The sequence below is a fragment of the Alexandromys fortis genome, unplaced genomic scaffold (assembly GCF_014885135.2).
Source record: "Alexandromys fortis isolate MF-2015 unplaced genomic scaffold, M_Fortis_MF-2015_v1.1 scaffold_36, whole genome shotgun sequence".
NCBI lineage: Eukaryota > Metazoa > Chordata > Mammalia > Rodentia > Cricetidae > Alexandromys > Alexandromys fortis.
In genome coordinates this window covers 3940512-3966385 of record NW_026067915.1, presented here as the reverse complement: position 1 = coordinate 3966385, position 25874 = coordinate 3940512, and the positions used below count along the sequence as shown (strand labels likewise).

Below are 25874 nucleotides of genomic sequence, written 5' to 3'. Positions count from 1 at the left end.
GAGGGAGGGAGGGAGGGAGAGAGAGAGAGAGAGAGAGAGAGAGAGAGAGAGAGAGAGAGAGAGAGAGAGACAGGGTCTCACTATGTGAACCTGACTGCTGTCCTGGAACTCACTATGTAGAATAGGCTGGCCTTAAAAATCCACCTGCCTCTCAAGTCCTGGGATTAAAGATATGCTCCACCATGCCCAGCTAAGATTCTTCATTTTCAAGTAGAACCCTGAGACTAGTGTGACCTTCATCATGAACTGTGGTGAGAATTCTGCCAGAAGGCTTTGGACTGAAGGATACTTGAAAGCAATAACCCCTCTTTTCTTCTAAGAGTCAAAAGATGTGGGGTAGGGAATACCTGCAGACCCTTCAATTCCTGATTCTTTGGGTCCTCCCTTGTGAGGCTGGATGGTTCGAGGGAGGTGGGGTGTCAGGGAAAGATATAGTTGTGGCTGTAGGTGTGTCCAGAAAGGGAACCCTAGCCCTGATTCGGACTCTCCAGGGCTTCTAGGCTCCATGGCGAAACAAGGAGAAAGATCAAAGGTCTACTATGGCCTGCTTAAATGTAAAGGTATCTTTGGTGGTTAACGCTCATGGTCAGTTTGACCAGATTTGTCTCTAATGCACAGCTGACCCACCACACAGGGTTCAAAGGCTACCTCCACCGGCCTGGAAGTGGACTTTCTGCACCCCTTTTACAGTCAGACATGGACTCAGGCTTTGTGTAGGGTGTTCTTGAATTGTAACAGCAATCTTGAGCATGATACAATCAACGCGTCTGACACTTTGTTCTCTAATTGAGGCAAAAGTAGATCCTTAGAGCCTCTGGCATTTAAGAGGCAAGATTTTCTAGATGATAGTAAACGATCAACTATGACTATGGTATTCATGGATACAGCTGTTTGTGACCAAACCCACTTCTGGAGGCAAACTCAGGGGCAGTGACGGGGTCTCCCAAGAGCCCATTCTCATGGGTCTTTGACATTGGCCTGCATGGAAAGCAAGCCCAGGGTCCAAACAACAACAAGCAATATCTAGGGCCTACTCAGCACCAGGCAGATGGCTTGAGAGTGACATGGCCTCTAGCGCGCTTGGCTACAAGCCTCTGAAGGTGGAAGGTTGTCCAGAAGGTACACATTGTGTCTGTTCTCTGATAGACACATGACAGCGCAAATTCATGACCAACTTACACCTATGACAAAATTATAATATATTAATAGCAATACAATAGAATAAAGGCTTGTGGAGACAACCAATCTCCCAGAAGCTAAAGATTGGCGTTCATCGTTCGTGAAGTTGGCTGGAGGCTATGCCTTCAGAATCTGCTTAAACTGCAGTGAGCAAGCCCAGGGTTAGTTGCAGAGGATCAGGTTCCAAGCAGAACCTTTGCACATGCTGAAACTGGCCCGTGAGGTTGTGTGCAGCCTCCTCCCAAGCAAGATGTGTGGAAATAATCCTGGTGGCTTCAGAAAGCACGCTGTCAGTAACGATGGCTTCTGCAAAGACTTCAGTGCACAGCAGCTTGGCCGCACCGACATAAACCTTTTGACTTCTCTCCATATAAGGCATTTCCGGAAGGTACTTAAATGTCATATAGGGCAATGACAATTGCCTAGCTACTTCAGAGACATGGTGAGGCAGCTCTCCGTTCTCACTCAAGGTCAGGTGCACAGTCAGTCTGTGAGCCCTCATTGGCATGAATGGCCATGTCAGAATCTTCTCTGCCAATCTGTGGGCACGCGATATGTTTGGCAAGCATTAGAGTGTGCCCCTGATGCTCACCTACCGCTCTCTGGGAGGAGGCCCTAGTATGAATAGCGGTAAGATTGACAGGGGAGCTCTTGGAGAACCGTGTAGTATTCCTGCCAAGCACCATCTCAGCCAATAAACAGAGTCGTTGGTAAAACCCTCCCTTCCTCAGCTTCTGCCTTTGCCCCTCTGTTGCATAGCAGTAATGGCCTCCAGCCCAGGCCCACAGAAGGTGACCACCTCCACCCAGAGGTAGTGAGAAGTGGAGAAAATGTCAATGAACACAATGTGTTTGCAACAAGCCAACCTGGCTGCTCTCTTTGTGGGCTACAGCTTGCCATCAAGCACCGTGACAGGTGACATCCACTCTGCTCCATCGCTTGCTCTGGCTGCATCTCAGATGGCCTCCCTTTACTCCTCTGCACACGGGCTGAGGTCCAGACAGTGGGGTCCATGGGAGGCTACTCTTCTGATTCCAGGGAAGGGTGGGGAGGGCCTCTCGTGTCTCTGAATGCGAAGGGTCTGGTCTCCACTGTGAGGGTGGGACACTGGGCCCTCCCTAGGTCATCGTCTTGTGGCTTTCTCAGTTTGAAATGGAACCCCAGAAAGGCAGAGAGTAGAGAGGCCTCAGGTTCCTGCAAACAGTGTTTGAATGACCTGGCCTCTGGTTCCTTAGTTCCTGCTCTGATACCAGGGTGTAGGTGATAGAGAGAGGTCTGCACTTCCCAAAATGGTGGCTTTCAAATCAGCCTCGAGGGCAGAAAGTGAGGAAACTAAGGGAGCCAGGCCCTAGTGAGTCCCACTCTAGACTGAATCCAGGTGGAAAGGGACTGCAGCCAGTTCCTTGTTAAGAAACCAACCTCCTCCTCCTCTTCCTCTCACTCTGGCTCCAGGCAGAGGAGAGCTGGCTGGCCTGGCCCGGAACACACAGACCCCTATTCTCACTCTTCTTAAGCATTCCTGAGAGGCTGGTGAGAGCAGGGGCTGCCTCACGGGCGTCTTGTGGGAGGACCCAACGCTGAGGAGAGCCTGCCGATGTGGGAGACCCCTTCCAAGGAGTCTGGGAAACTGGACCCTCCAGTTCAGTGCTCATTCAGTCCAGTGCACAAGGCCTCAAGAACCATTGAGTAGACTTCAGGAGGGTGAGGCGGCTGAGACAAAGGAATGGGACTGTCTTAATAATAAAGGAAGGGAGGGAGGAAGGGAGGTAAGGAGGAAGAAAAGGAAGGAAGGAAGGAAGGAAGGAAGGAAGGAAGGAAGGAAGGAAGGAAGGAAGGAAGAAAGGAAGAAAAGGGAAAGGCACGTTAACATCAGTTAATACAGGCTAGTGTGGAGGGGGAGGATCCAGTCTCTGAAACGGGGGTAGCCATGACTGAGGGTCAGATGAGGCCCGAGGCATTCTCTTGCAGGCTGTATTCCCTGTTCTTCTTCACCCTCCAGCTGATGAAGAAGAGTAGCAGTGTGCCCAGGGCCTTGTAGACCACCTGCAGGCCCAGGTACCTGTGAGATAGAAAGAGAAAGGAGGGCTCCTCAGTCTATGTCCCTGGGCCAAGGACAGCAAGAAGATAGACATTGTTTTCACAGTGGCCTGGGAGCCGTGAAGGCCATCACTCGGTTAACAAGCTGCCATCTCCCAGGTGGGGGCCGCTTTGGGCATACATACAACACTAGTGATCCTCTGCTCCCCAGAGGTACCACTGAGGGCCAGAGGTGGCACCACTGCCCCAGCCGTGCAGGGAGGGCTTGCATCTTCCTGTTGCTCCTCTGCAGGTCTGCTCTGTCAGCCCTCTAGCCCTTGTACAGCCCCTTCAAGGCCACCTTCCCCACCATTTCCAGATGACTGAATGGCGACAAGAGAGAGATGGCTGGGTTTGGCTTACTGGCATCGGTTTGACCCCCTTCCTGGGACCTCTGCTGGGTGCTGAGCTACAAACCCTGTCTCTCTGAGCAGTGGAGGCTGTGTGGTATCTTCCCATGTTCCTAGTCTTTCTCAGCCTCCAGCATCCCTTTACCTTTGGTGAACTTTTTCTGCTGCCATGGGCTCGTGAGGGACAGAACCTCGGGAGACATCTCAAAGGAGGCAGGCCCTCTATCTCCTTGCCTAAATGGCTTCTTACAGGTCTACAGATGTGTACTACAGCGGCCCCTGCTCTTTGTCCATGACAGAGTTTGCAGACATCCCTCCTATCTTGTCCCTTAGAAGCCTGACAGCCCCTACCACAGCCACAAGGCAAATGCCTATTTGTTTTATTTTGTTTTGGTCTGCTGGGACCACAGGTTGGATCTCTTTGACACCAGTGTGGGTAGGAGCCCTCACCTGTTGCGGAGAGCATCGTTGTCATAATATGAGCAGGCCCCTCGTCTCCCTGAGCACAGGTAGTTCCACCGGATACAGGAGGAGTCGATGATGAGACCATACAGGGCCGGAGATGGCAGCCAGGCTGGCGACGATGGGAAAGAGAATTCAGAGTGTCTGGGTCATGTGGAGCTGCAGTCAGAGATGCCCGGGTCCCCCATACCAATGGCACGGTCACACATCTGAGGCCGGCTCTACTCCCTCTCAGAATCACAGTGACTTGGGAAAGTGGAAAACTATCGGTTAAGCTTAAATCCTCTTCTCACTGGAAGGCTTAGGAGATAAAGGGGGATCCTTTCAGGGCAGACTGAATCCCAGGGTCAATCTGATGTCAGCTCTCCCACACTGCACACTTCAGTTCTCACGCTCAAGGCTGGCCCCAAGTAGAGACTCTACACGGAGAGTACTAATGTCCCCAAGCTCTCACGTGGTCTCCAGGTGGCTTCATTACAATGTGCCCAGTGAGCAAGAGGGCACAAGGATTGCAGTGCGGGACGTCCTTCTATGTGTTGCTTTTATTGATTAATGAATAAATGTGTTTCGGCCAGTGGCTGAGCAGAATAGGGCAAGGCAGGGGATTTCCAAGCAGATAGAGGAGGACAGAGTAGGTGGAGACAGTGAGATACCACATAGCTGCAAGAGGAGAAAGACACGGACACCAGCTGGGAACTTCGCCAGTAGGCCACGACCTCGTGGTGATGCACAGATTAATGGAAATGGGTTAGTTTAGGATATAAAAGCTATCTAGCAATATGCTTAAGCTACTGGTCAAACAGTATTGCAATTAACATAGTTTCAGAGTGGTTATTTCAGGCCTGGGCGGCCGGGAAACGAATGAACAGCCTTTGACTACAAGGATGCACTGAACTCCACTTGAAATCCTATGTTCTTCCCTCTAAACTGCTCTTCTGGACTAGACAACACCCCTTGAGAACCCTTAATATCCAAACTGCTCAGAACCTAGGTTGCCAAACATCCCAGCACTTGGGTGGTAATGTCTACATAGTCCAGTAGGCACAGTGCTTTGCTGGGTGCTGAATGTTCTAGATGCCTACTCCTCAACCCCACCATGCTCTGTGCTGTTGGCTAAATTCTGGGCAGCCAGTGGGTCAGAATGAACTTGACCAGGACTGACACTGGGGATGGGTCATGCCGTACTTAGAAACATAGTGCCAAAAACATCTATCAACACCCTGTGAGTTGCTGTTTCTGGAAGAAAGAGGTGAGCCAGCCCTTGGCCCTAGCCCATAAGTGAGAAATTTCCAGAAGCAGCCTCTCAGTCCCTGGTCACTTTCCAGTTTCCAGGTGGATAGTGACTGGAAACAGACTCTGGTGACACATCCTCAATAGAAGCCAAGGCGAGTTTTCAACCATATCTCCGTGGGTAACTGCACACCTGCTGGAGTTTATAAATAGGCAATCTTTTCATCTACCCCAGAGTGAAGCTGTGTTCTGGAGCAATGAGTGGAATTTCTCGAGGCCTGCGTTCTCTAGCTGTGGTCCCACGCTGAGTTATCTGAGCTCAGGTGGAAAAGCAAAAGCAGCAAGTGCTTGGAGCAGTAGGACAGAGAGGCCATTCTCTAAGTCACAAATAGAAGCAAGGCAGGAAGTCATTTGGGAGGAATGCCAGGTCTCTTTCCCAACCAGGCATTAGAATAAGTCATAAATGAGCTTGAGATGGTAAATCAGAAGTGAATACAAGGAGCTGTGTGTGTCCCCTGTGTGGCCCAGAAAGGTGACAGGCATCGTTTAGAGTGTCCTTTGGAACTTAAAGGGACCTCATCACAGGACAAGTGGCATGAGTCAAGAAACTCTATTGAAATGCTGGCTCGGCCCTGCATAGGCTCCTGTGGTTGACGTTAGAAGGGATGGTTGACACATGCTAGAAGGATAATGGTTGTGACCTGCACTCCTGCTTAATAATGCAGAACAGAGTCGGGAGGTGGTGGGGCACATGTGTTTAATCCCATCACTCGGGAGGCAGAGGCAGGTGGATCTCTGTGAGTTTGAGGCCAGCCTGGTCTACAAGAGCTAGTTCCAAGGCTGGCTCCAAAGCAACATAGAGAAACCCTGTCTTGAAAAACCAGTGAAATAATAATAATAGTAATAATAATAATAATAAATACTGCGGAACAAGCTTCATATAGGTTTTAGTGTTAAGGCAGTTCACATTAATAGTAATTGAAATCCTTCAGGTTGGAATCTCCAAATCCAACCCCTGCAATTCTTAGTGCAAAGATCCTCTGTTGAACTTAATCTCTTTACTTCTGTCCACCCTTCTAGCACTCGGAAAAAGCCAGATGCCTCCTGCTCCCTCCATGGAGTGCTCCCTCCATGGAGTGCTCCCTCCCTGTGGGTCTCTGCTGACCATGTGTACACACAGCTTGAGTGTGGAGATTACTTGAAGACAAACAGGGTTCATAGGCAGAGGGCCCCCGACAGAAGAGACATTTGCTGAAACCAGGGCAGAGGAGTAAAGTCTGGAAAAGGGGAAGAAAGCCAGGGCCCAGCCCAGAAGCTGCTCTGTCTGGGGCAGGAATGTGAGGTGTTGTTTCCTAGGACGGATTCTTGGCGAAAGTTTACAAATACCTGCTTTTAACTCTGTATGCGGTACTCTCAGCGATGCCCTTTTCTTTTCCTCTGCTTACATGATTTAGTTTGGCTTGAATGCCGTAGACAAAATCTTTCCCAATCTCAAGCAGTTAGGCAAACTGTTCCTGCTGGAGTTTGGTACCTGATGCTGGTTATCCACAGCTCCCTATACAGCAGACGGGAGGCAGGGCTTCTCCCAATCCTGCCCCACTCCATAGCCTTTCGACGTCCATGGTCCAGGGCCTCCACCCCAGAAAGAAAGCCTAGTTACCTACCCAGCAAGCGCATCAACAAGAACTGGACCCCAATGGCAAATGACTTTTCATCCTGGTTCACCACGCTGAAAGGGAAAACAGGAAATCAGCATAGGGAAGGCTCTGCGAGGACTCTGGGCTGCAGTGTCACCTAGAGAGAGTCGGGCATGGGGTGAGGGGGATAGACAGAATCAGAGCAGGCTAGAGCAGGCTGGAACCAGTCCTCCCCTAGTCTGATCGGGCCCATGGACAGTGAGATTTGCCTGGTTAAGGACTCCTGTGACGCCCACGGTTCTCAGTCGCTGCATCAGCTTTATCAGAATACAGATTCTCAGTCTGACATTTATTCAAGATACACAGTATTCCAGGAGAGTTGGATGCAAACTTGAATTCGAGAACCTACAGTCTGTATCGTTTTCAGGGCTGTCCAGAGACCACTTGGAGAAAAAGCAGGCGAGAGAGACAGAGTAGAAGGGAGTTTCTGGCTGGATGCTAAGACAGCAGGTCTGAACAGCACCCATGGAGTGTCTTGTACCAGGAAAGGAGGGCCCTGGGCTCTCAGCTTCCGTGCAGGTATGAAAAAATTTCTTGCCCTGGGCCAGCTTTGTGAGGTGTGACTTGAGCAGCTGCATTGGATGCCGCCCTCAGAAAGGCCCAGTTTGGTCTTATGTATGACTTGAAATTCTTAACAATTCATGTGCCAAAGGCTTTACATTTTCATTTGCACCGGGTTCTGTGGATTTGATGCATGGCCCTTCAAGAGGGAGGAGGAAAGGCCAGGTCAAGAGGTTTAGTTCTCCCTAGAGAGCCCCCCCTCAGCTGGAGAATAGAAGTAGGGGACTGGACTGGGGGGGCACCTCACATGTAGGGTGGGAGCCCAGAGCAGAGGCAGAAGGGCCTGCCGTGTGACTAGACTCGGACTTGTCCAGGCTTTCAGCACACACACTCCTGGGTAGGGGACTGTCATTTGGAAAAGAACTCAGAGCTGAGGGGACAAGGAGGACGAGGACTCCACAGTAGCCTCCAGACCATTGCACATTGTTTTATTATAACTGCTGCCAGCGTCGGCCAGCAACTGAGAGACATCTCCAGAGGGATGACCCCGTGAAGGGATGCTCTTTGGGGTACTAGTGAGAGAAAGAGGCACCATCTGGGATCTCCCAGGGAACAGTGCCTGGAATCCTGATAGAACAGATGTTCTTTTCCTTATATCTACAGCTTCTCTTCAATGGCCCAATCCATAGTGGACACCTGATCTTCATTGCCAAGTTACAGGGCTGAAGTCAGCTCAGACACAAGCCCTTGGTGTATCTATCCATGAGGTTGCACTCTGAGAGGTTTGACTAAGCTGGGAAGACCTCCCATGGATGTTCATGGTACTGTTAAAGAGTCTGGGGTCCTGCGCTGAATGGTGAACTTCACATTGGTGTTCATCTTCCTACCTCTGGCTAAGGCTACAGTGCCAACAGTGGCCTCCTGCTCCTGCCCCTTGCCAGCATGTCTCCTCTGCCATGATGGACTGTATCCTCGGATTATGCGCCAAAGACCTTTCTTCTGTAAGTTGCTTTTCTCAGGCATTTTGTCCCAGAAACAGGAAAAATAATGAACTCATTGTCCCCGTGTCTTTGTCCTTCACCTAGGCAGTCTGACCACTATATGTTTTAACTTAGTAAGATTTGGACACCCCGGTTTGGCTATTGACCGAGCTCCTAGGCCAACCACCTTGGAATCCTGGAGACTCCTCTCTGTTTCTACTCTAGACCAGCCAGTCTTCGGAGGGTTGAACTGATGCCAGTCTCTACACGGGAAGGTGTTTGATAGGGATTGAATGCCCTATCCAAATCCCTTACCCTCTCTCCTCTTAGGGTCTCATGCAGGTTTATGTCAGGGTCAGCAGGTTGGCCAGGACTACCTAGGCCAGCAGGGAAGAAGGGAGATCCACTGAAGCACCTTGTGTGACGGAGCCAGTCCTTGGGGTGCACAGTGCGGGAAGCAGTAGCATTCGTGCTTATTCTTACTGAGATCTTAGAGTCCTGACTCCTGCCTTTGGGGCCATTTCCCTGGGCTGTGGCTGCAGGTAGCAGCCTTGAGGCAGGAGCTGCAGTTGGCTCACGGCTCACAGGATAAACAGCGGCTCCCTCAAGCTCAGTGTTCTCATGCTGGAATGGAAGCCTGCTGCACACAAAGCCCGCTTTTGGGTCTGTGTGTCAATTCTGAAGGGTCCGGAGGACAAGGAAAATGGATACACCTTCAGGGGATGTGCTGCTGCCTGCTGTAATGATATCTTTTGTTTTCTTATCTTCTGCCAGCATCACTGGAAGAGCAAGAGTGACAGGAGCTTGGCAGCCTGTGGGCTAATGGACAGAGAACAGACTTGGGTAGAGTAAAATACTAGCGGCTGCTTTGTGCTCCTTCAGTGCTGGAGCTCAAACCCAGGGCTTCGCGCATGCTAGACAAGTGCTCTGTCACTAAATGACATTCTTGGCATAGCATCTGGTCCTCCCTCATCTCTTAACCTTCTGGAGAAACTAGGTCTTAGCCAATATGGACAACACCACCTCCCATCTCCTTTTTGAGGTAGGATGGGGGGGCTCTCAACCTTCCTAATGCTGTGACCCTTTAAGACAGTTCCTCACGTTGTGGTGACCCTAACCATAAAAGTATTTTCATTGTGACTTCATAACTGTAATTTTGCTACTGTTATGAATCTAATGTACATATCTGTGTTCTCCTATGGCCTTAGGTGACCCCTGTGAATGGGTTGTTCCACTCCCAAAGGCGTCACAGATTGAGAAACACTGGGGTAGGGTTTCATGTTGCTTGGGTTGGCCTCTAACTTACTACGTAGGCAAAGATGACCTTGAACTCCTGATCCTCCTGCTTCCGCTCGAGTACTGAATTTATAGGCGACACCAGCACACCCAGCATGGCACCTTCTGTGTACAAAGCAATTGACCCTGTAAAGTTGACCCTATCAAGGAAACTGAGACTCCTGAGGTCAGCCAACACCCAAGGACACTCGGGAAGTATGCTGCAGAAACTTTGAATCTGACAGGGAGTTTCCAGTCTCTGTGTTTCTCCTTCTCTGCTTTCTAAGTAAGCAGATGGGAAGGGCGGGAGGGCATAGACGGAAGCAGGCAGGAGGTAGCCAAGGAGGAGCACTCTCGCCTCTCTATAAAAACCTTAGAGGCACTCAAGGGTCAGCTGCAATGAGACACCTCCCTTGTCCCTACCCTGGGCAGCATGCCCCGTCCAACCTGAGCCCTAAGTCTCTAGCCTCCTGTGGTTTTCTCATTTTTATCCTTTCCCACAGCTTCTGGAAGTTTCTTCAGTTCCCAACTTGCTGTTTGTACATCCAGCTTATTTCCTCCTCTTTCTCCTCAGTTCTTTTAAGACTGAAAAAGAAGAGAGTCTGTGTGCACAGCCTGTCTTTAACACGGGGCTCGGCCTTCGGACAGCTCTGCCATCCCACGAATAGTCTCCTAGGTGCTGGGGGCCTGAGTGAGGCCTCCTTACCAGGAGCTCCTCCTGGGACCAGGAACACCTGCTATTAGTGTACTCTGTCGCCCTGTCACCACTGGACACTCGAGGGATTGGAGGAGAGACCCCAAGCAGAGACAGGATGGAACATCAAAGAGAGGGCGGGGAAGATCAGAGACGTCACTCACCGAAGCACCATCATGTAGAGCGGGTTGTGGGAGACGCAGGCGATGAGCGCCACAAAGGAGATGAGGAAGATGGACGGGAGCAGGAAGTGTGCACAGGACACCGGGCAGGATCCTGTCTTTGCTGACGCAGACCCTCCAGTCACACAGCTGCAGTTCAAATAGCTCTTGACGAAGAACAGGAGGGGGGGGTACGTCATGATTCTACCTCCACATGTCCCCACCTCCACACAGGCTCCTGCTGCAGACTCCCACTGGTATGAACCCCTTTGCCCTCCAGTCCCCAGGGAAGAAGGGGGAGCCTGGATTCAAAGACTGAGAGGCCAGACAAGGCTTCTAGAGTACCCCGTGGGATGCCACCTCTCTTACTGTTTGGGCATTAGAAACGATCGTCACCAAGAGTCCAGCATGGGCTAAACTCCTGCAGTCTCTTATCATCATCTAGATGCCTAAGATCTCACCACCAGGCAAAATACCTGCAGCAAGGAGCCTAGAGCCTGGGAGAGCTCTCCTCCGGGTCCAGTTAGCTGTAGTGGTTGTGCGAAGATATACTTGGGGAGCCCAGGAAACAACAATGGAGTCCTTTGAACCCTCTGTATCACTTCCCACCGAGGAGGCATCCTTTGGCCTAAGAGGGGACCCCAGAGGAGGCCCTGCCTTGTCGTAATTCTATATGGCTCAATACCATTGTACAACTCACTTGATGGCCACTGTTCATCTGGTCATCTTTACCTTCCCCCTTACGGTAGCTGATGGCCAGGCCTAGGATACGGTCAGAGCTGTAGCCGTCACGGAGCTATGCGAACTAATGGGCTGGGAAGCTTCCCTCTGTCAGACAGCGGGACCCATGCTCCCGCCCCACCTTGGCTCTCAAGTTCAGAAGTTTATAATACACAATACTGCTGTTACCTCCCTTGGTCTGTATTTTAAACTAGCAAGACTTTTTCCCCTTACAATTTATTATTTTTTCCTTGATATCATGGTAATGGATTTTATCTTGATGTACTTGTGCTGTTATTGGAAGCTTGTCAAGATTATTTCTGGAAGTAGATGAGTCAGACGTAAGCAAATAAAGATAAGAAGACCACAGAAGCCGCTACTCTTCCAGTTAGAAGGTAAATTAAGGGACCATCTTGGCATGTTCCTTTGCCAAGGGACCCATAGAGGTGTCTGGGGAAATGGTCTTGTCCTCTCCTAGGAAGAGGTGGTAAGTGGAAGCTACCCTGGGTGATGGCCACCACACAAATGCATCCTTGCTACTGGGCCATCCGAAGGCAATGGTGTAGACTTCCCATTGCTCTCTCTGGGGAAAGATCATCTAACCCCCGAACCCGGTTTGCCCAGCCCTGCCCAGCACTGGGCCTGCCTGGCCCTGGCCCTGCTAGCTGTGACACTCCTCACTTAACCCCCACCCGGCCTTCTCTCTTCCTGCGGTGCATTCACAGGGGGCTCTGTGCCTGCTTTTCCCGCACTTGCCATGGGCTTCGGGCTTCCGCAGGATTCCTCTGCTGGTTGCTCAGGTGTCAGTCATCTTAGGGACCCCCCCCATACTCTCTGTGCTTTCAAGTGTCTTTCCTTCTCACCTCAGCCTTTATCTTGTGCATCTATTGGACTGAATGTAAATTGTGAGAACGGGGCTTTGTCGTAAGCTCCTCGTCTCTTCCTCAGCATAGCAGCTGCACTCAGTGTGTTGTTCTGTTTGCTGATTCATAAACTAATAACTGGAGGAATCATTCCCTGTTGTCTGAGGCCAGAAGGCCCAGGGACACTGCCCTCACAGATTGATGGATGGGGCCCCTCTAGGTTGCCCAATAAGGAGACCCTATGGTCTTGAACTCCAGGTGAGGCAGGGCTTTTGCTTCTAATCCCAGATTTGCTCATAGTTTCCTGGCTTCAGACCAGATCCATGGTACCCAAGGGAGCTGAGGGGTTGAAGCAAAGGCCCTCGACTGCTGCTCCCAGGACTGACCTTCCGGGTCCATGTCTCAAAGTCCCTCTGCTCCCAGTCCATGTGACCCTGCAGCAAGGCCTGAGCCCAGAACGCAGAAGTGCCCCCAGGGAGTCATCAGTATAGTCACAAGTCTCCACTGAGGGCAAATACTTCAACGTGTTTTTTATTGTTTCACCAAGTCCCCAAGAATGGACTTGTTGGTCACGGGCCAATCTTTAATTGACTCTGGGCTGCAGGCATCTGGTCATGACCCTGGGGCAGTGAAGGTGGAGACAGGGTGGAGGAGGCTAGGATGCTGATATTGAGTAGCAGAGCCAAGGAACAGCTTTGGAGGTTACACACTGAGCCCCCACGCTCCGTGCGGCTCCTTCTGCCCCCGTGACCCCCGCGTCCTTACCGGTTGCTTGGAAGCTGCTGACGTCAGGTTGAGGCTGCTGCAGCCAGCGTGGCAAGGGGAGAGGTACTCTACTCCATTGTCTCCGCAGACTGGGTGGAAGATGGAATCTGGGCACGAGCAATCCCTGCGGCAGGCAGGAGGCTGCGGATGTATAGAACTTGATGTGCTGCCAGCGAGACAGGAAGCGAGGAATCAAACAAAGCGAGACCGAGAAACGGCGCTACACTCCAGCCCAGCATGAGTTCCTGGCCCGGTGGATGTGCCTGCATGTCTCTGTTTGTCTTGGGCCACTGCCACCCAAGGATCTGAACTGAGCCCGTGGGGGCCAGTTGCGAATCTGCCACTGTTTGGAAACCATGGCTCTCACCATTTATGTTAACGCTGGAGCCCAGACGCACTGATTACTCGGTTGGAAAGGTCTAGCCAGCAAACCCCAATGCCACTGTCAGAGTCAAAGTGACCAACTGATTAAGACTCCGTTGAAAGAAATGGAGTAACGTCATTGGTAATACTTGCCTTCTCTCATCTTCCAGCTAAGCTTTGGTTAAAGGCAGTGGCTGGGACCTTTTGGAGGCACCTGAGATTCTCATTGCCTGCTCATCTCCTGGTTCAATATGGACTTGCTGATCTGGGTCTCCCTATTGGCCAGAACTTCATCAAAGTGGATTTCAATGATTGATCTTATTGATCTTCTTTGGGGAACTTGTGACAGGGACTGACAGATCACAGCTGAATAGGGCATTGATGAAACAATGCTAGTGACTGTTAGCATTTATGGGATGTCACAGCGGAAGGGGATCTTCAGGTATAGCCACCTCAGTAAGCCTAGAAAAATCATGCTAAGCCTAGAAAAATCATGCTTCTTAAGAGGATGAGAAAACTAGAGCTTAGGTAGATAACATTCCCATAGCAACGAAGAGCATCATACCTAGAACTCAAGCAAAGCAGATGACAGAGCTGGGACCAAACTCCCAGTGAAAACCTCCTAAAGGCCCCAAGAGCTTTCAGGCTTCTCTGGGTCCAGAGTCAGCCTGCACAACAGTAGGGAGTTCCCCATGCTAAGCAACATTCTCTTCCTTTGTTTCCCATCTCCTCCCTCACCCCTCAAATACAGAGGTCATCTCAAACTATTTATTCTTTTGGTCTTTGCCTGATGCTGTTGCTATATTTGGAGATGTAGCTCTCTATGAGAAAAAGAACACTCAGAGGCTAAAAGACTCTCCAAATCTTGCAAACTCCTTAGCCTCCGTTCTAAAGAAAAGGTCGCGAGGCGGTTATTGAAGCGAGAGGGTTGGGGGTGGGGTGGGGGATTGTGCATGTCCCTTGCTCACAGGGTTGAAACACCCTTTCTGAAGATGAAACTTTACTTTAAACGCATGATGCATGCTGCTTTTTACAAATACTGGCACCTGGACCTGCCCTTTGCCTCTCTGACCCACTTTCATTGCTCGTCTCGAAATCTTTTCAAGTCTTCTCATCTTTCTTTGACAGATCAACAAGGTTCTACCTAACTCTAGCTAGCCCAGGGCTTGCACCTATCATAGATTATTTCCTGGCTCCTAGGGTTCAGGCTCATTCAGAAAGCAAACCCATCAGTTTGTGATGCTTCTTACAAAACAGAACCTTAACCTCGACCACCGCTGGTCTCATCTCTTAATGGAACACACTCTTTGAGACCTGGTTTTCTGTGTTTCCATGTCAGAGATCAGATCCAAGTAGACAGGACAGCGGAGGTAAAAAGAGGCAGAGCAGAAAGACACACAGTGACTGGATTCTGGCTGCGGTTACGAAGGTATCTCTGCGTCCCTTAGTTCATTACCTGAGGGGGTAGACCTCAGCCACCGCTGGTGTGGAACATCCCATGAAGAAAAGAGGGGCGCAGAGGATCATGGAGATGGTCATGATGGCGGCCGCCACTCGGGGGATGGTTTGCAGGGAGAAAACGAAGCGTTTCATGAGGATTCCTCCAAACAGCATCCCCAAGGCCGCAGCAGGAAGGTTCACAGCACCTGGGGGAGAAGGAGAGGAGCTGGATACACAGCCCAGGAGCCCTGAGTTGCGCCACCAGTGAGGAGCACCGCTTCATGAAGGAACACTGGGTATACTTGATTACGATAGTAGTGAATGACTACCAAGAATTATTAACTATTGAGTGTTGACTGGGTACATCCTGAGAAATTGCTTCACTAGAGGGTTGGCCTGGCTGATCAAAGAAAAAAGAAGCAGTCAACCTTTGACACATACAATCCCAGCACTTGGGAACACTTGGGAAGCAGAATCTGGAGGATCGGGAATTCAAGGTCTCCCTCCCCTACTTAGCATGTTTATCATTCGCCTGAACTGCTGTAGGCATTGTCTCAAAGAAACAAAATAAGAAACAAGAGGACGGTAACAAGGATAAGGAAGTGGATCATTTTTGGGTGGTAACCAAGTCTGAGATGGAAGGGGAGATAATAATGTCCTATCTAAAGCCTACACCGGAGCTCAGTGAGATATTATCTTGTCAAATCTATCTGTGGTCAAGTTCATCTATGGATTGGCCCCAGGCATCACCCAGGCACTTGGTGGAACCCCCCCCCCCATTGGTGGTTCTTAGCATCTACTGCAAGAAGTACGGGCACCTCCTCCACAGATTCTGGGTTCACTTATCCGGGCGGCGCTGAGCATTTGCATTGCCATTGTGTGAAGGAACCTGATGTGTCATGACATTGAGACTCAAGTTCCTGGAGAAGGAAACCCCTTAAGAGGTGTTTTGTGTGTCCCAAGCTCCACGTTCTCTCTCTCCTCTGTTGCCCCTGATAAGGTCAGTTGGGAGGCTATCAGATTCCCACCCTCTTGATGGGAAGGAAGGCAGCCCCCAGTCTCCACCCACTCCTGAATAGAAGAATAGGAGTCTTAGAAATCTGCCAAAAACATTCTAGGTTGCCAACCAGGAAAAAAATCCTTAAAATTCTTTCTCTTGGGCAAGTCCTCCTGTCTCCGGTCTGTATCCGGTCTGGCCCTGGGTTATCCTTGGATGGACTGCACGGTACCCAGTTCCTCCCCAGGGGGCACCCCCCAGGTCCTGCAGCTGCGCCCTCTGACACACCGATGAGGAAGTTGGCATAGGCGGCTGAGGCCCCATACTGCTTCTCCAGGAACTTGTTGAGGAACGTAGAGAGGCCAGCGATGACAGAGGAGAAGGTACACTGAGCCAGGACCACCAGAATGAAGAGTGGGTTCATCAGCAGCCTCAGGAAGATGCGGGGGAACCCTGCAGGTAGATGGCTGTCAGGGGACAGGCCTTGGTAAGAGCATCACAGGCTTCCCACAGCCTTACCAGAACCCTAGGCAAGCTTCCTCTCTTCCTTGGGGCACAGTTAGAGACCCTCAGGCTCACAGTCATCATCCCAGGGGCATACGGTCCTTGGATTTCCCACTCAGCACTCTTGTGGTCTGACTAAGACGATGCTGGCGGTAGGTGCATAGAAACTGGGCTCACACTAGGAAAGGTCTCCTCCCACAACTGCCACCTCTACAGGAAGTGAAGAGGAGAGAATGGAAGTGGAGGCTTGGGGTGGTGATTGGCTCTGCCTGGATTAGCATCTACTGGTGCCTGTAAAGAACCAGCTACCAGAATCATTGACCGAAGTCCTCTAAATGGAGGGGGCACCTAGGAGGTGAGGCAGTCCCAGATCTTGTTGTTTCTTGTTGCCCTGTACCCTGAACCTGGTCTCCTGCCACCCAGAACCAGCCCACCCAAGGCTGCTGGGGCAGTCAGTTACGTTTAATGAAATCCATCAGGGAGCCTCTTGACTTGTCTTCCTCCATCTTCAGTGTTTCTTCTGCGGTAACAGACCTCTGAAAGCAGCAAACATGGTGATGTTAATGGCCCATCCCTGTGCCCTTGACTCTCTGGACTCGGTGGCTCCAGGACCACGTGGATGCACGGGAGGGCATCTTGAGGATGCACTCTTGAAGCAAACACCACCTGCGCTTTAATGAGCCTGGTGCCTTGGCTGGAGACCAGAGTTAATCCATGCCAACACCTCCCACAGAACCTAAGGGCATGTTATTTCATCTGACTTTCCCATGACTGAGGCCAAAAGCATCGTCCTGGATCTTACCCCTTGTCTGTATGTCAGGACTATACTGTGTCCCATATGCAGACCCAGGGATGGCTGGTTTCTCGGACAACAGGGGTCTCCAATGTCTACTCTTTTCAGCTCTCCCTTTCTGTGTCCTCTCTAGGGTCTCTGCTTTCTCCCTAGTCCAAAGGTGAGTCCAGGCTCTGTCCTAACTATCACCTGTGCCTTCTGGGCACATTACCCAAGTGCCCTTGCTAGTCTCTGAAGCCAGCAGCTCAAGACAGAGGCCGTGACTCTCCCTGAGCCACTGCATAGACGTAGGCCTGTGCTCTACCGTTGGCATTCTTTGGTGCTCCATTAACTGAGCACCTGCTCTACTCTGGGCAACATGCCCATCATTCCCCCTGCATTGCCTCCTTCCTCACAGCTTCCTTCCCAGACAGGTTCTCTAATTACCCCCAAGAATGCTACAGGAGAGGAAGCTTAGAAACAAAGCAATTTAGCTAAGATCATTCAACTAGTTTATGAGTGGAAGTCTTCAAGCTTAGATCTGTCTAACCTAGCCTATCAAAATATGTCATAACCTTGTAAATGCTTCCTCTACTCATGACCCCTTTCCCACAGTGGGGCCCATTCTGTCTCAAATCCCGGATACATGAGCTCCAACTCAATCCACAGCCAAGTCTTTGCATCACCCCCTCAGGAACAACCATCCTGACCTTGGCACCATCTCTCTGGTGGTCATTGCCCTGGCCCTTAGCCATATTTTCCATCTTTTCTTGAGCCTCTCAGATCTCCAACTTCCATTCCTTCATGAATCCCAACCTCAGCCTACTGCCATATTGTCACTAGGTGGCTGGGGAGTCACCACTGTGCCCAGTCACCCCACTGCCTGGAACTCACAGGAGAAAACGTGAAGCATTTCAGCCTCACATAAAGGCTCCACCCAGTCCCCATTCTCAACTTCCTCGTTCCCTTTCACAGCAGATACAGCCCTGCTAAAAACATGCCGCCCTCAACGCATCCTTGCACCTCATGCCTCAGATTCCCTTTCTAACCCAGGCTTTCAGGCTCAAACCTTAGTAAGCTCTATCAAACATAGAAGTCAACTGAGCCTCGCTGCCTGCTCAGCGTGTATGAGAATCTGTGTGTGTCCATCCATGTGGAGGGCAGAGAACAACCTTGGGTGTCATCCTCCAGGCACCTGCCATTTTGGTTTTGTTTTTTCAAGAGAAGATCTTTAAGTGGCCTGGAGGTCCCCATGTAGCCTGGCCGGTTGGGAAACCCCAAGGAATCCTCCCATTTTTCTGCTTCCTCAGCCTGGGGTCGCAATTACACAGCACCATGTTTGACATTTTAGAAAGTGATACTGTGGGGCTCAAGCTCTGGTCCTCACGTTTGCCCGCAAGCCCTTTATGGACTGAGATAGCTCTCTATCCCCCATCCCATTGTTACTGTTTCCTAACACTTTAGCTCAGCTTAGGTGGACACAGGGGTTCCCACACTATGCTCCCTGGAACCCTCTGGTCTTTGAAATGACATCATGGTAGGAGACTACTGAGGGGCACCTCCTCTCAGTCTCTGATGAGCCCTGTGTCCCCAGACTTGTCACCACCTTCTCACCCAGTGCGCGGAAGCAGCTGCAGCTTCCCAGCTTTTCGTTTCCCCACCCCGCGTACTGTACTTAAGTCATGGGCTCTGGGAAACTTACCTCCGCTCCTCTGGGCATTGCTCGAGGGAAGAAAAAAAAGGGCAAAGAAGTAACAACTAAGAAGCCTGAAGAAAGGAGCAGGCCCAGCCACCAGGCTCCGATCCATCGGGGGTCACCTGGGCTCAAGTTCACAGCCGCTAGAAAGAAATCAAAGGATGAAAGTGTCTGTTGGTGGAACACATGCTTTCTCTCCAGACTAGAAAGGGACTTTCAGTTCAAGGGGTGTCTCCCTGACTTTCTTCCCATAATGGTGACAGGACACCCCATGGTGTAGGACCGTGGTCACGACACTCCCTCGCCAGGCCTCTCTGGTCTTCCCAGACCACCCGGACCATTGTACAGAAAGTCAGACACTAGAGAATGCCCAGCCCCCCCCCCCCTTCATACTGTGCTTCTTCCTTAGCTGTTGGCGGGAATAATGGTGAAATGATCTGGTCTCCAGAGGGCTGGCGTGGTTCAGGTACTACATACTTCATCTCCATCATCCTACGGTCTCCTCTAGCATGTCAGTGGGGGAACTGTTACGTACATCTGACTTCCTCCAACGAATCAGAAAACCAAATCCCTGGTCTGTTAGTCAATTTCAGACCTGTCTTCCTGGTACCCTAACCTATACTCTTAACCACTGAGCTCTGAGCTCCATTTTACACCCTACTTTTGAGGAACCCTAAGAAAGGCAGGTCTATAATTCTTAGTTGCCCAAGTATATAGCCATCAACACGGTGGGTGGCCTGTCCTCCAATCCCCTGAAAATCTGCCCACACTCCATCTAGAAGTCTCCATTGTGTTCCTTGACATCAAACATGGAGACAGTACCTTTTATTTATTTTTTTTTTCTGGAAGAAAGTGGCTGAATGATCTCCAGTCACTCAGGACAGGCATCGTCCTACATGGTGTGGGAGCTCCACTGCTTGTCTCTAGATGGAGGAGCTAAATCAGAAGCCGCAGCAAAAAGGTGACAAGAATGTGTGCCTTCTGCATACCTACCAGTGTCCACCCTGCCGTAGTCCACAAAGATCCTGAGCATGACTGAGCCCAGCAGGTATCCAAAAGCTGGTCCAAACACAGCGATAGCAAATAAGATGGCTGGAAATTGAAGCAAGGGATAAGGGGTTGAGGGGACATTGAGAATGCTCAGCAAGCCTAGTTTCTCAAACTGAGGGAGATTCCCGAGGTATCACCCACTGTCCCCTGGGAGTAAGGAGCCCACCATGCCTAGGTCACTTCCTGAAGCCCACGCCTATCACATCTCCTGCAGATAAAGGCCAGATGCCAAGGCTGGCAGCACCGAGCCTGCTGCTCCTCCAGCTCCTGCCAGAGAGATCTCCCGGCCTGAAATGAACCTGCCTCCACCGTATCTTAAAAAATACCAGTCCAGGGCGTGTTAGTGGGTGAAGCTTTCTGTGTACAGTGCTGGGGCTGTGGCGAGAGAAGATAGGGTTGGAGATGTAGTTTGTGACCTGAGGCCCTGAGAGAGCTCAGTGTGGCTTTTTCTGAGGGAAGAACTCAGGCACCAGTTGGCCATCTGCTACCCGCTTCACACATGACAACCTGTTCACAGCTCAGAGAAGTCATGTATCATCCAGCATGAGCCTGGAGGACTGAGTGACTTGTGGAGGATCTAAACCCGTGGCCCAGAGGCCACATGGTCTCCTGGATAGCTACAAATGTGACCCAATACACATTTTAATCTTACTTAAAACATTATGTGTCTTGTTGTTGTTGCATTTGAAGAACTCAATTCTATGATTCTCTAGTGTGAACTTGGTAGAACACAATGTCATGCATGTTGTGATGTCAAAGGCTCAAAACAGTGCTAAATGGTGATCACATCAGCTCCCATAATCCCAAAGCACATGGGACACACAAAGAATCTTGGCTCTGCCTCCCAGGTGAGAGCCTGGAGACCTGAGACCCACACAAGTGGACGGAAACAGAACTGGCATTCATAACAGGTCTTTGTCATCCACCATATTGTGAGCTAAGAAGATCAGACCCCATTTTAACCCCAAGAGCTTCTGCAGGTGCTACATGAGGCCCCAGATTCCCATCCCTCACAGCCCTCTTAAAGCTCAAGACTCACAGATATACAGAGGGGAGTTGGTGGGCTCTGCAAAGTCATCCACGTAGGAGATCCCAAACGGCTGAATGGGCACAGTCCCAATGCCGGCCAGCAGCTGAGCAATCACCATCAGGGTCCACATGCTGCTGGTCTCCTTTTGCGTGTCTGGCACGGTGTTATGGCACTTGCTGGGGGGCAGGTCCGGCAAATGCTTCTGGCAAAGGTCGGCCTGAAGGCGGCTGCTGTTTCCTGCAATGAGCATGCCCACGGGTCACCACCACCCTGGCCTCTTGCTTCCGCCATCTGTCCTCCAATCTTGCCCTCGCCTTGTCCTTTCTTCATATCCCGGGGGGAGGGAACGAGGGTCAGGGAATAGGAAAACTGGACAAGGTGCTTGAGGAATATTCTTCTGCTTGACTGGCAGAAGAAACTACAGGAACTGAGGTGGGAGTAAGGGGGACTGTGGCCCCTGCATCAGGAGCAGCTCTGCCCAAGATGGGGGCAGGAGCAGTCCTTCTTCCTCCTCTACTGCTGCTGGTAGAGGGCAGAACACGCACATCAGTACTGCAGCCTTGGAGCACAGCACTGCCCAGCTGGAAGAAGGAATCCACAGTCAAAACCCAGAGTTCTTGCCACCGCCAGCCTTGGCTCTGGTCTTCCTTGGGTCATGACCCCCTAATCCTTCACTTCTGAATGATCCCAGCACCCCAGCACATCGAAGGACTTGCTGCCAAAGATATTCAGTGACCTGAGCACACCTGGGCAGCTCCCCAGAATCAGAGATTCTTAATGCTTTTTGGCCTTTTGGCTAAGAACAAGTGAAGAATCACAGACTCTGAAAACAAGGGGATTTGGAGGCCCTCGCATGTTACAGATCAGGGAACTAGGCTGCACCTGGAAGCCCTCCTTGAAGGGCTCCAGTCATCCCAGCTTGGACTTTGGATGCCACGGTTCCTGTGGCTTGGACCTTGTCAGGCTTGGCGGCTGCTTCCATGTCTCTGCTTTCAATTTGGTCCACACTAAACAGTCAGCGTTGTCGGCTTTCCAAGGCCTTGAGGGGCTTGAGGGATCTTTTCCAGATTCCTTTTATTTCTGCCTCGTTCTGGCCAATGGAAATCACTGATGTCACTATTCTCGCTCTATGGGGTTTTCACTAACACTAATGGAATCAGTTTAATTCCTACTTATGATGTTTCCAGAGGCACGGCCCTGAGGCAGGGGGACCCCAGAGTCTGCTGGAGAGGAAAAGTGAGGGTCGTGGACTAGATGATAGGGCTGGGACAAGAGCTCTGCTGTCTCGGTTACCCTTTTCTCCTCCCACCCAGGTCTCGTCTGGCCTAACACCATCACTGTCTTTTCTCAGCGTTAGGGTCTGGACAAGACCCATTTACAAACTTCCAGCAAAGGGGACTCATCACTCTTTGGTCACTGAGATCTGACTTAGAAAAAGCAGAGGGGACCAAGACCAAGTATTATGTGAAGCTGTTTATGACAGTGCTCATCTGTAATCTCAGAACTCGCAGAAGGATTACCAGTTAGAGGACAGCCTGGTCTTCATAGCCTGTGGCCCTCCCAACAAACCAAAATATTACTATAACTAATAATTAATGCTAATGGGTTGTGCAGCATGCTGATGACTTTGACCCAGACCCAGATAAGGGGCCCATTATCTGTGACTATTATCTGTTCAAGAAATAGTTTAAAGGTCATCTGAAAGCAAATGACAATCCCAGGAAAAGGTACAAAGACTTGTCCCCTTGGCCCAGCTCAGCCACTGGAGACCCATGCCTAGACCTGAGAAGCTATCCTCTGAATGGCAGTATGGGTGAGGCCTGCCTACAGAAAAATACCTTCACCAAGATTCACTGCTTTAGTCTCTCAGTCATCTTGATGTGGGATTCCCCTCTGTATGCTGTGAATACCATTGGTGAATAAAGAAACTGCCTTGGCCTGTTGACGGCAGAACTTAGGTAGGCTGGGAAAGCTAAACTGAATGGTGGGAGAAGGAAGGCAGAGAGAGAGAGAAGCCATGTAGTCCTGCTAGAGACAGACACCGGAACTTTATCCAGTAAGCCACAGCCTCATGGTGATACACAGATTACTAGAAATGGGTTAAATTAAGATGTAAGATGTAGCCAATAAGAAGCTAGAGCTAATGGGCCAAGCAGTGATTTAAATAATATAGTTTCTGTGTGATTATTTCTGGGCTGAGCAGCTAGGAGCCAACAAGTGTCCTTCCTTCAACAAATTGGTATGCCAACATGGGTAACTACATCTACATAAAAACCTGAGAAAGTTTAAAAAGGAATCCTAGACACAAAAGAACAAAGTTAAGCATGTTTTTTTTGGTAGCGGCATTTTCTTGGGTGGGCTCTGTTTGCTAGAAGCAAGCAAAAGCATGGTCCTTTAAGAGAGGTTTTCCTGATTCAGTGGTAGCAGAAAAAAAAAAGCTGAGCTGTTTTGAAATGCTGGCTTCCTGGGCTGTGCTGCCAGTGAGAATTCTGGCTCTTTCAGGAGGCTGGCCATTTAAATAGGGTTTGTAAACAAATTGTTACAAACTGCTTACTGGCTCCACATAGACCTGTTATATACTTGCAACTGGGCTGGTGGTGGCTCAGACACAGTGAACAGCTTCACCATGCTGGACTGGGGGGGGGGGAAGCAGTCAGTACCATATATACCCTAGTAATGCCACATCTTAAGTTTTTAAAAAGTGCTTCACATTTTAAGAAGTGCTCCTGAACAGTAAAGAATTACAGATACACAATAGGACACATTCAGACATAAAAGACCTCTAAATGGGTCACAATGTTGGATAAATGTATGTAGGCTTGGGAGAAAGAAGAAAAAGAATATTGACAGTTATAAAAAGAAGTAAATGGTTTGAAAAAAAGTAAAGTCTTTAAAGAGACAGAGTCCAGACAGTCATAGATTAAAAGGAGTAAATAAAGAATAAGCCATGTAAAGATGGAATATACACAGAGAGTCTGGATTGTGTATACTATTGTGTTTTCTTTTATTTTTTTGACTGCAAAGAGACATTTGATTCTGGGGACTGCTAAGCTAAACCAACACCTATATTTTAAAGGTATCTTGAATTCAAAATTTGGGTCTAAGAATATGTTGCTTTGGAAAAGAAGTTCTTCTTTTGTTTCCACAGAAGATGAGAGCCTGTGGAATCCTTCCAGACTAATATGATTTGATGGACCAAGACACCTTGAAAGGTCACTGTAAATAACCCCCAAAATACTTCACCCAACAAAAATCAGAAAGAAGTTTGAAGAGAACTATGTCCATATTCTCAATATTGTTTATATATGTTTCTTTACATTTAAAGGGGGAAATGCTATAGAGATTTACATTGGTATCGATCTTGGTTTATTGATACAAATTTAAGGTCAATTTTGTTATATGTATATTTCTGCTCTTGATTAAGGTATTGTCTACCTTAGGTAACAATACTTAGGTAGGCAGGGAAAACTAAACTGAATGGTGGGGGAAGGAAGGCTTAGAGAGAGAAAAAAGTCATATAGCCCCTCTAGAGATGGATGCTGGTAAGCCACAGCCTCGTTATGATACATAGATTACTAGAAATAGGTTAAATTAAGATGAAAGAGTTAGCCAATAAGAAGCTAGAGCTAATGGGTCAAGCAGTGATTTAAATAATACAGTTTTAGTGTGATTATTTCTGGGCTGAGCAGCCAGGAACCAGCAGGCAGCCTTCCTTCAACATCATCTGGCTAGTGACAGTTGACACAGGCATGACCAATGTTGGGACCATTTGAAGTTCGGCCTCCAGCTGCTCTTCCCTGCTAGAGATCTTTACTTTCCTTCTGATTTGAGTTACTGAAAGCTGTGTCAAAGTTGTTTACCAGCTCTGCTTCACAAGAAGCAAAGGATCAGAGGACAAGATTTTCACCTGTTGGCCCACTTGACTGTGTTGGGTATATAAGCCTCCATGATGCTATTGAATAGAGGGCTTCTTACCAGTGACTAGAGGTCCGTGTCTCTGTCTGTCTGTGTGTCTGTGTGTGTCAATCTCCAGCCCCTTGCCCGAAGCTCAGTAACTCTATGGCAGTGCATAGAGCACAGAGAGGCATTGTGTACTGCAGACGTTACATATTCTTCAACTCACCACTGGCTCCAGCTTCTAAGAAGTCAACCACAGTATTGCCTCACCAAATCAGAATCAGAATATCACTTAATACCCTGCAGGATGACTGGCATCAAAAAGCCGGAAAACAACAGGGGCTGGTGACGATGCAAGGCCAGAGAGACCCTTGCACACTGCTGGTGGAGCGTGTAAAATGGTGCAGCCCTCTGCCAAACAGGTTCAGACAGAGAATTACCAATGATCCAGCAGTTCCACAATAATCAAAAGAAGTAGAAGCAGGTGCTGGAAGTGATCTTTATGGTCACCTTGGTTGGTGAAGACCAAGAAGTAGAAACAATCCAGCAAATAAGTCAAATATGGTCCATAGTACAGAATGTTATTCAGTCTGAAAAGGAAGCAAATTCTGATGTATGCTCATAGTGGTGAGCCTGGGGGACACTGCGTGCTAAGTGAGAGAAGCCAGACACAAAGAAGCAAGTCCTGTCTGACTCCATCGATAGGAGGCTTCTAGAGCGGCCAAATTCATAAAACCAGAGAGTGGATCGAGGTTGCCCAGGGGCAGAGGATGTTGCCCAGGGGCAGGGGAGAAGGGAGTGGAGGCTGCACAGTGGGTTCAGATAAGAATGCTCTGAAGAGGGATGGCTGTGATGGCCATACTTGGCACCTCCGGCGTCATCTTTCAGTGCTGGAATGGCAAGTTTCACGTTGCATATTTCGCCACAATTGAAAAAAAAAAAATACTGCCAGGCATGCACTAGGAGAGAGGGCAAAGGGTAAGTGGGGAAAACAGGAAACAGTTTGGTGGTGGGGGCGGGGCTGGAAAAGGTCCCTAGAAAAAGAGGCTTCTGAATAGTGGGAAGCCAGGATGCAGCTCAGCACTCAGAAGTGGGTGATGTAGGACACACAAGATGTTTGGTGAGGCTGGTATGCAATGCAGCTACTGCAGGCGTGCTAGCAGGCCTTGGGG

At 49.8% G+C, this 25874-nt stretch overlaps 1 protein-coding gene across 1 annotated transcript in view; it reads right to left on the bottom strand.

Moving 5' to 3' along the window:
• Positions 1-1182: 1182 nt before the first annotated feature.
• Positions 1183-25874, bottom strand: part of Slco2a1 (solute carrier organic anion transporter family member 2A1) — a 75635-nt gene continuing 50943 nt past the window's right edge. Inside the window, exons 4-14 of the mRNA XM_050139592.1 lie at positions 20815-21042; positions 19719-19817; positions 18732-18868; positions 16718-16793; positions 16042-16206; positions 14773-14962; positions 12954-13119; positions 10609-10772; positions 6962-7026; positions 4056-4179; positions 1183-3238 (exon numbers count right to left, since the gene is read on the bottom strand). Of these exons, the coding sequence (XP_049995549.1) occupies positions 3118-3238; positions 4056-4179; positions 6962-7026; positions 10609-10772; positions 12954-13119; positions 14773-14962; positions 16042-16206; positions 16718-16793; positions 18732-18868; positions 19719-19817; positions 20815-21042 (1535 nt within the window). The 3' untranslated portion in view covers positions 1183-3117. The remainder of the gene's footprint in view (positions 3239-4055; positions 4180-6961; positions 7027-10608; positions 10773-12953; positions 13120-14772; positions 14963-16041; positions 16207-16717; positions 16794-18731; positions 18869-19718; positions 19818-20814; positions 21043-25874) is intronic.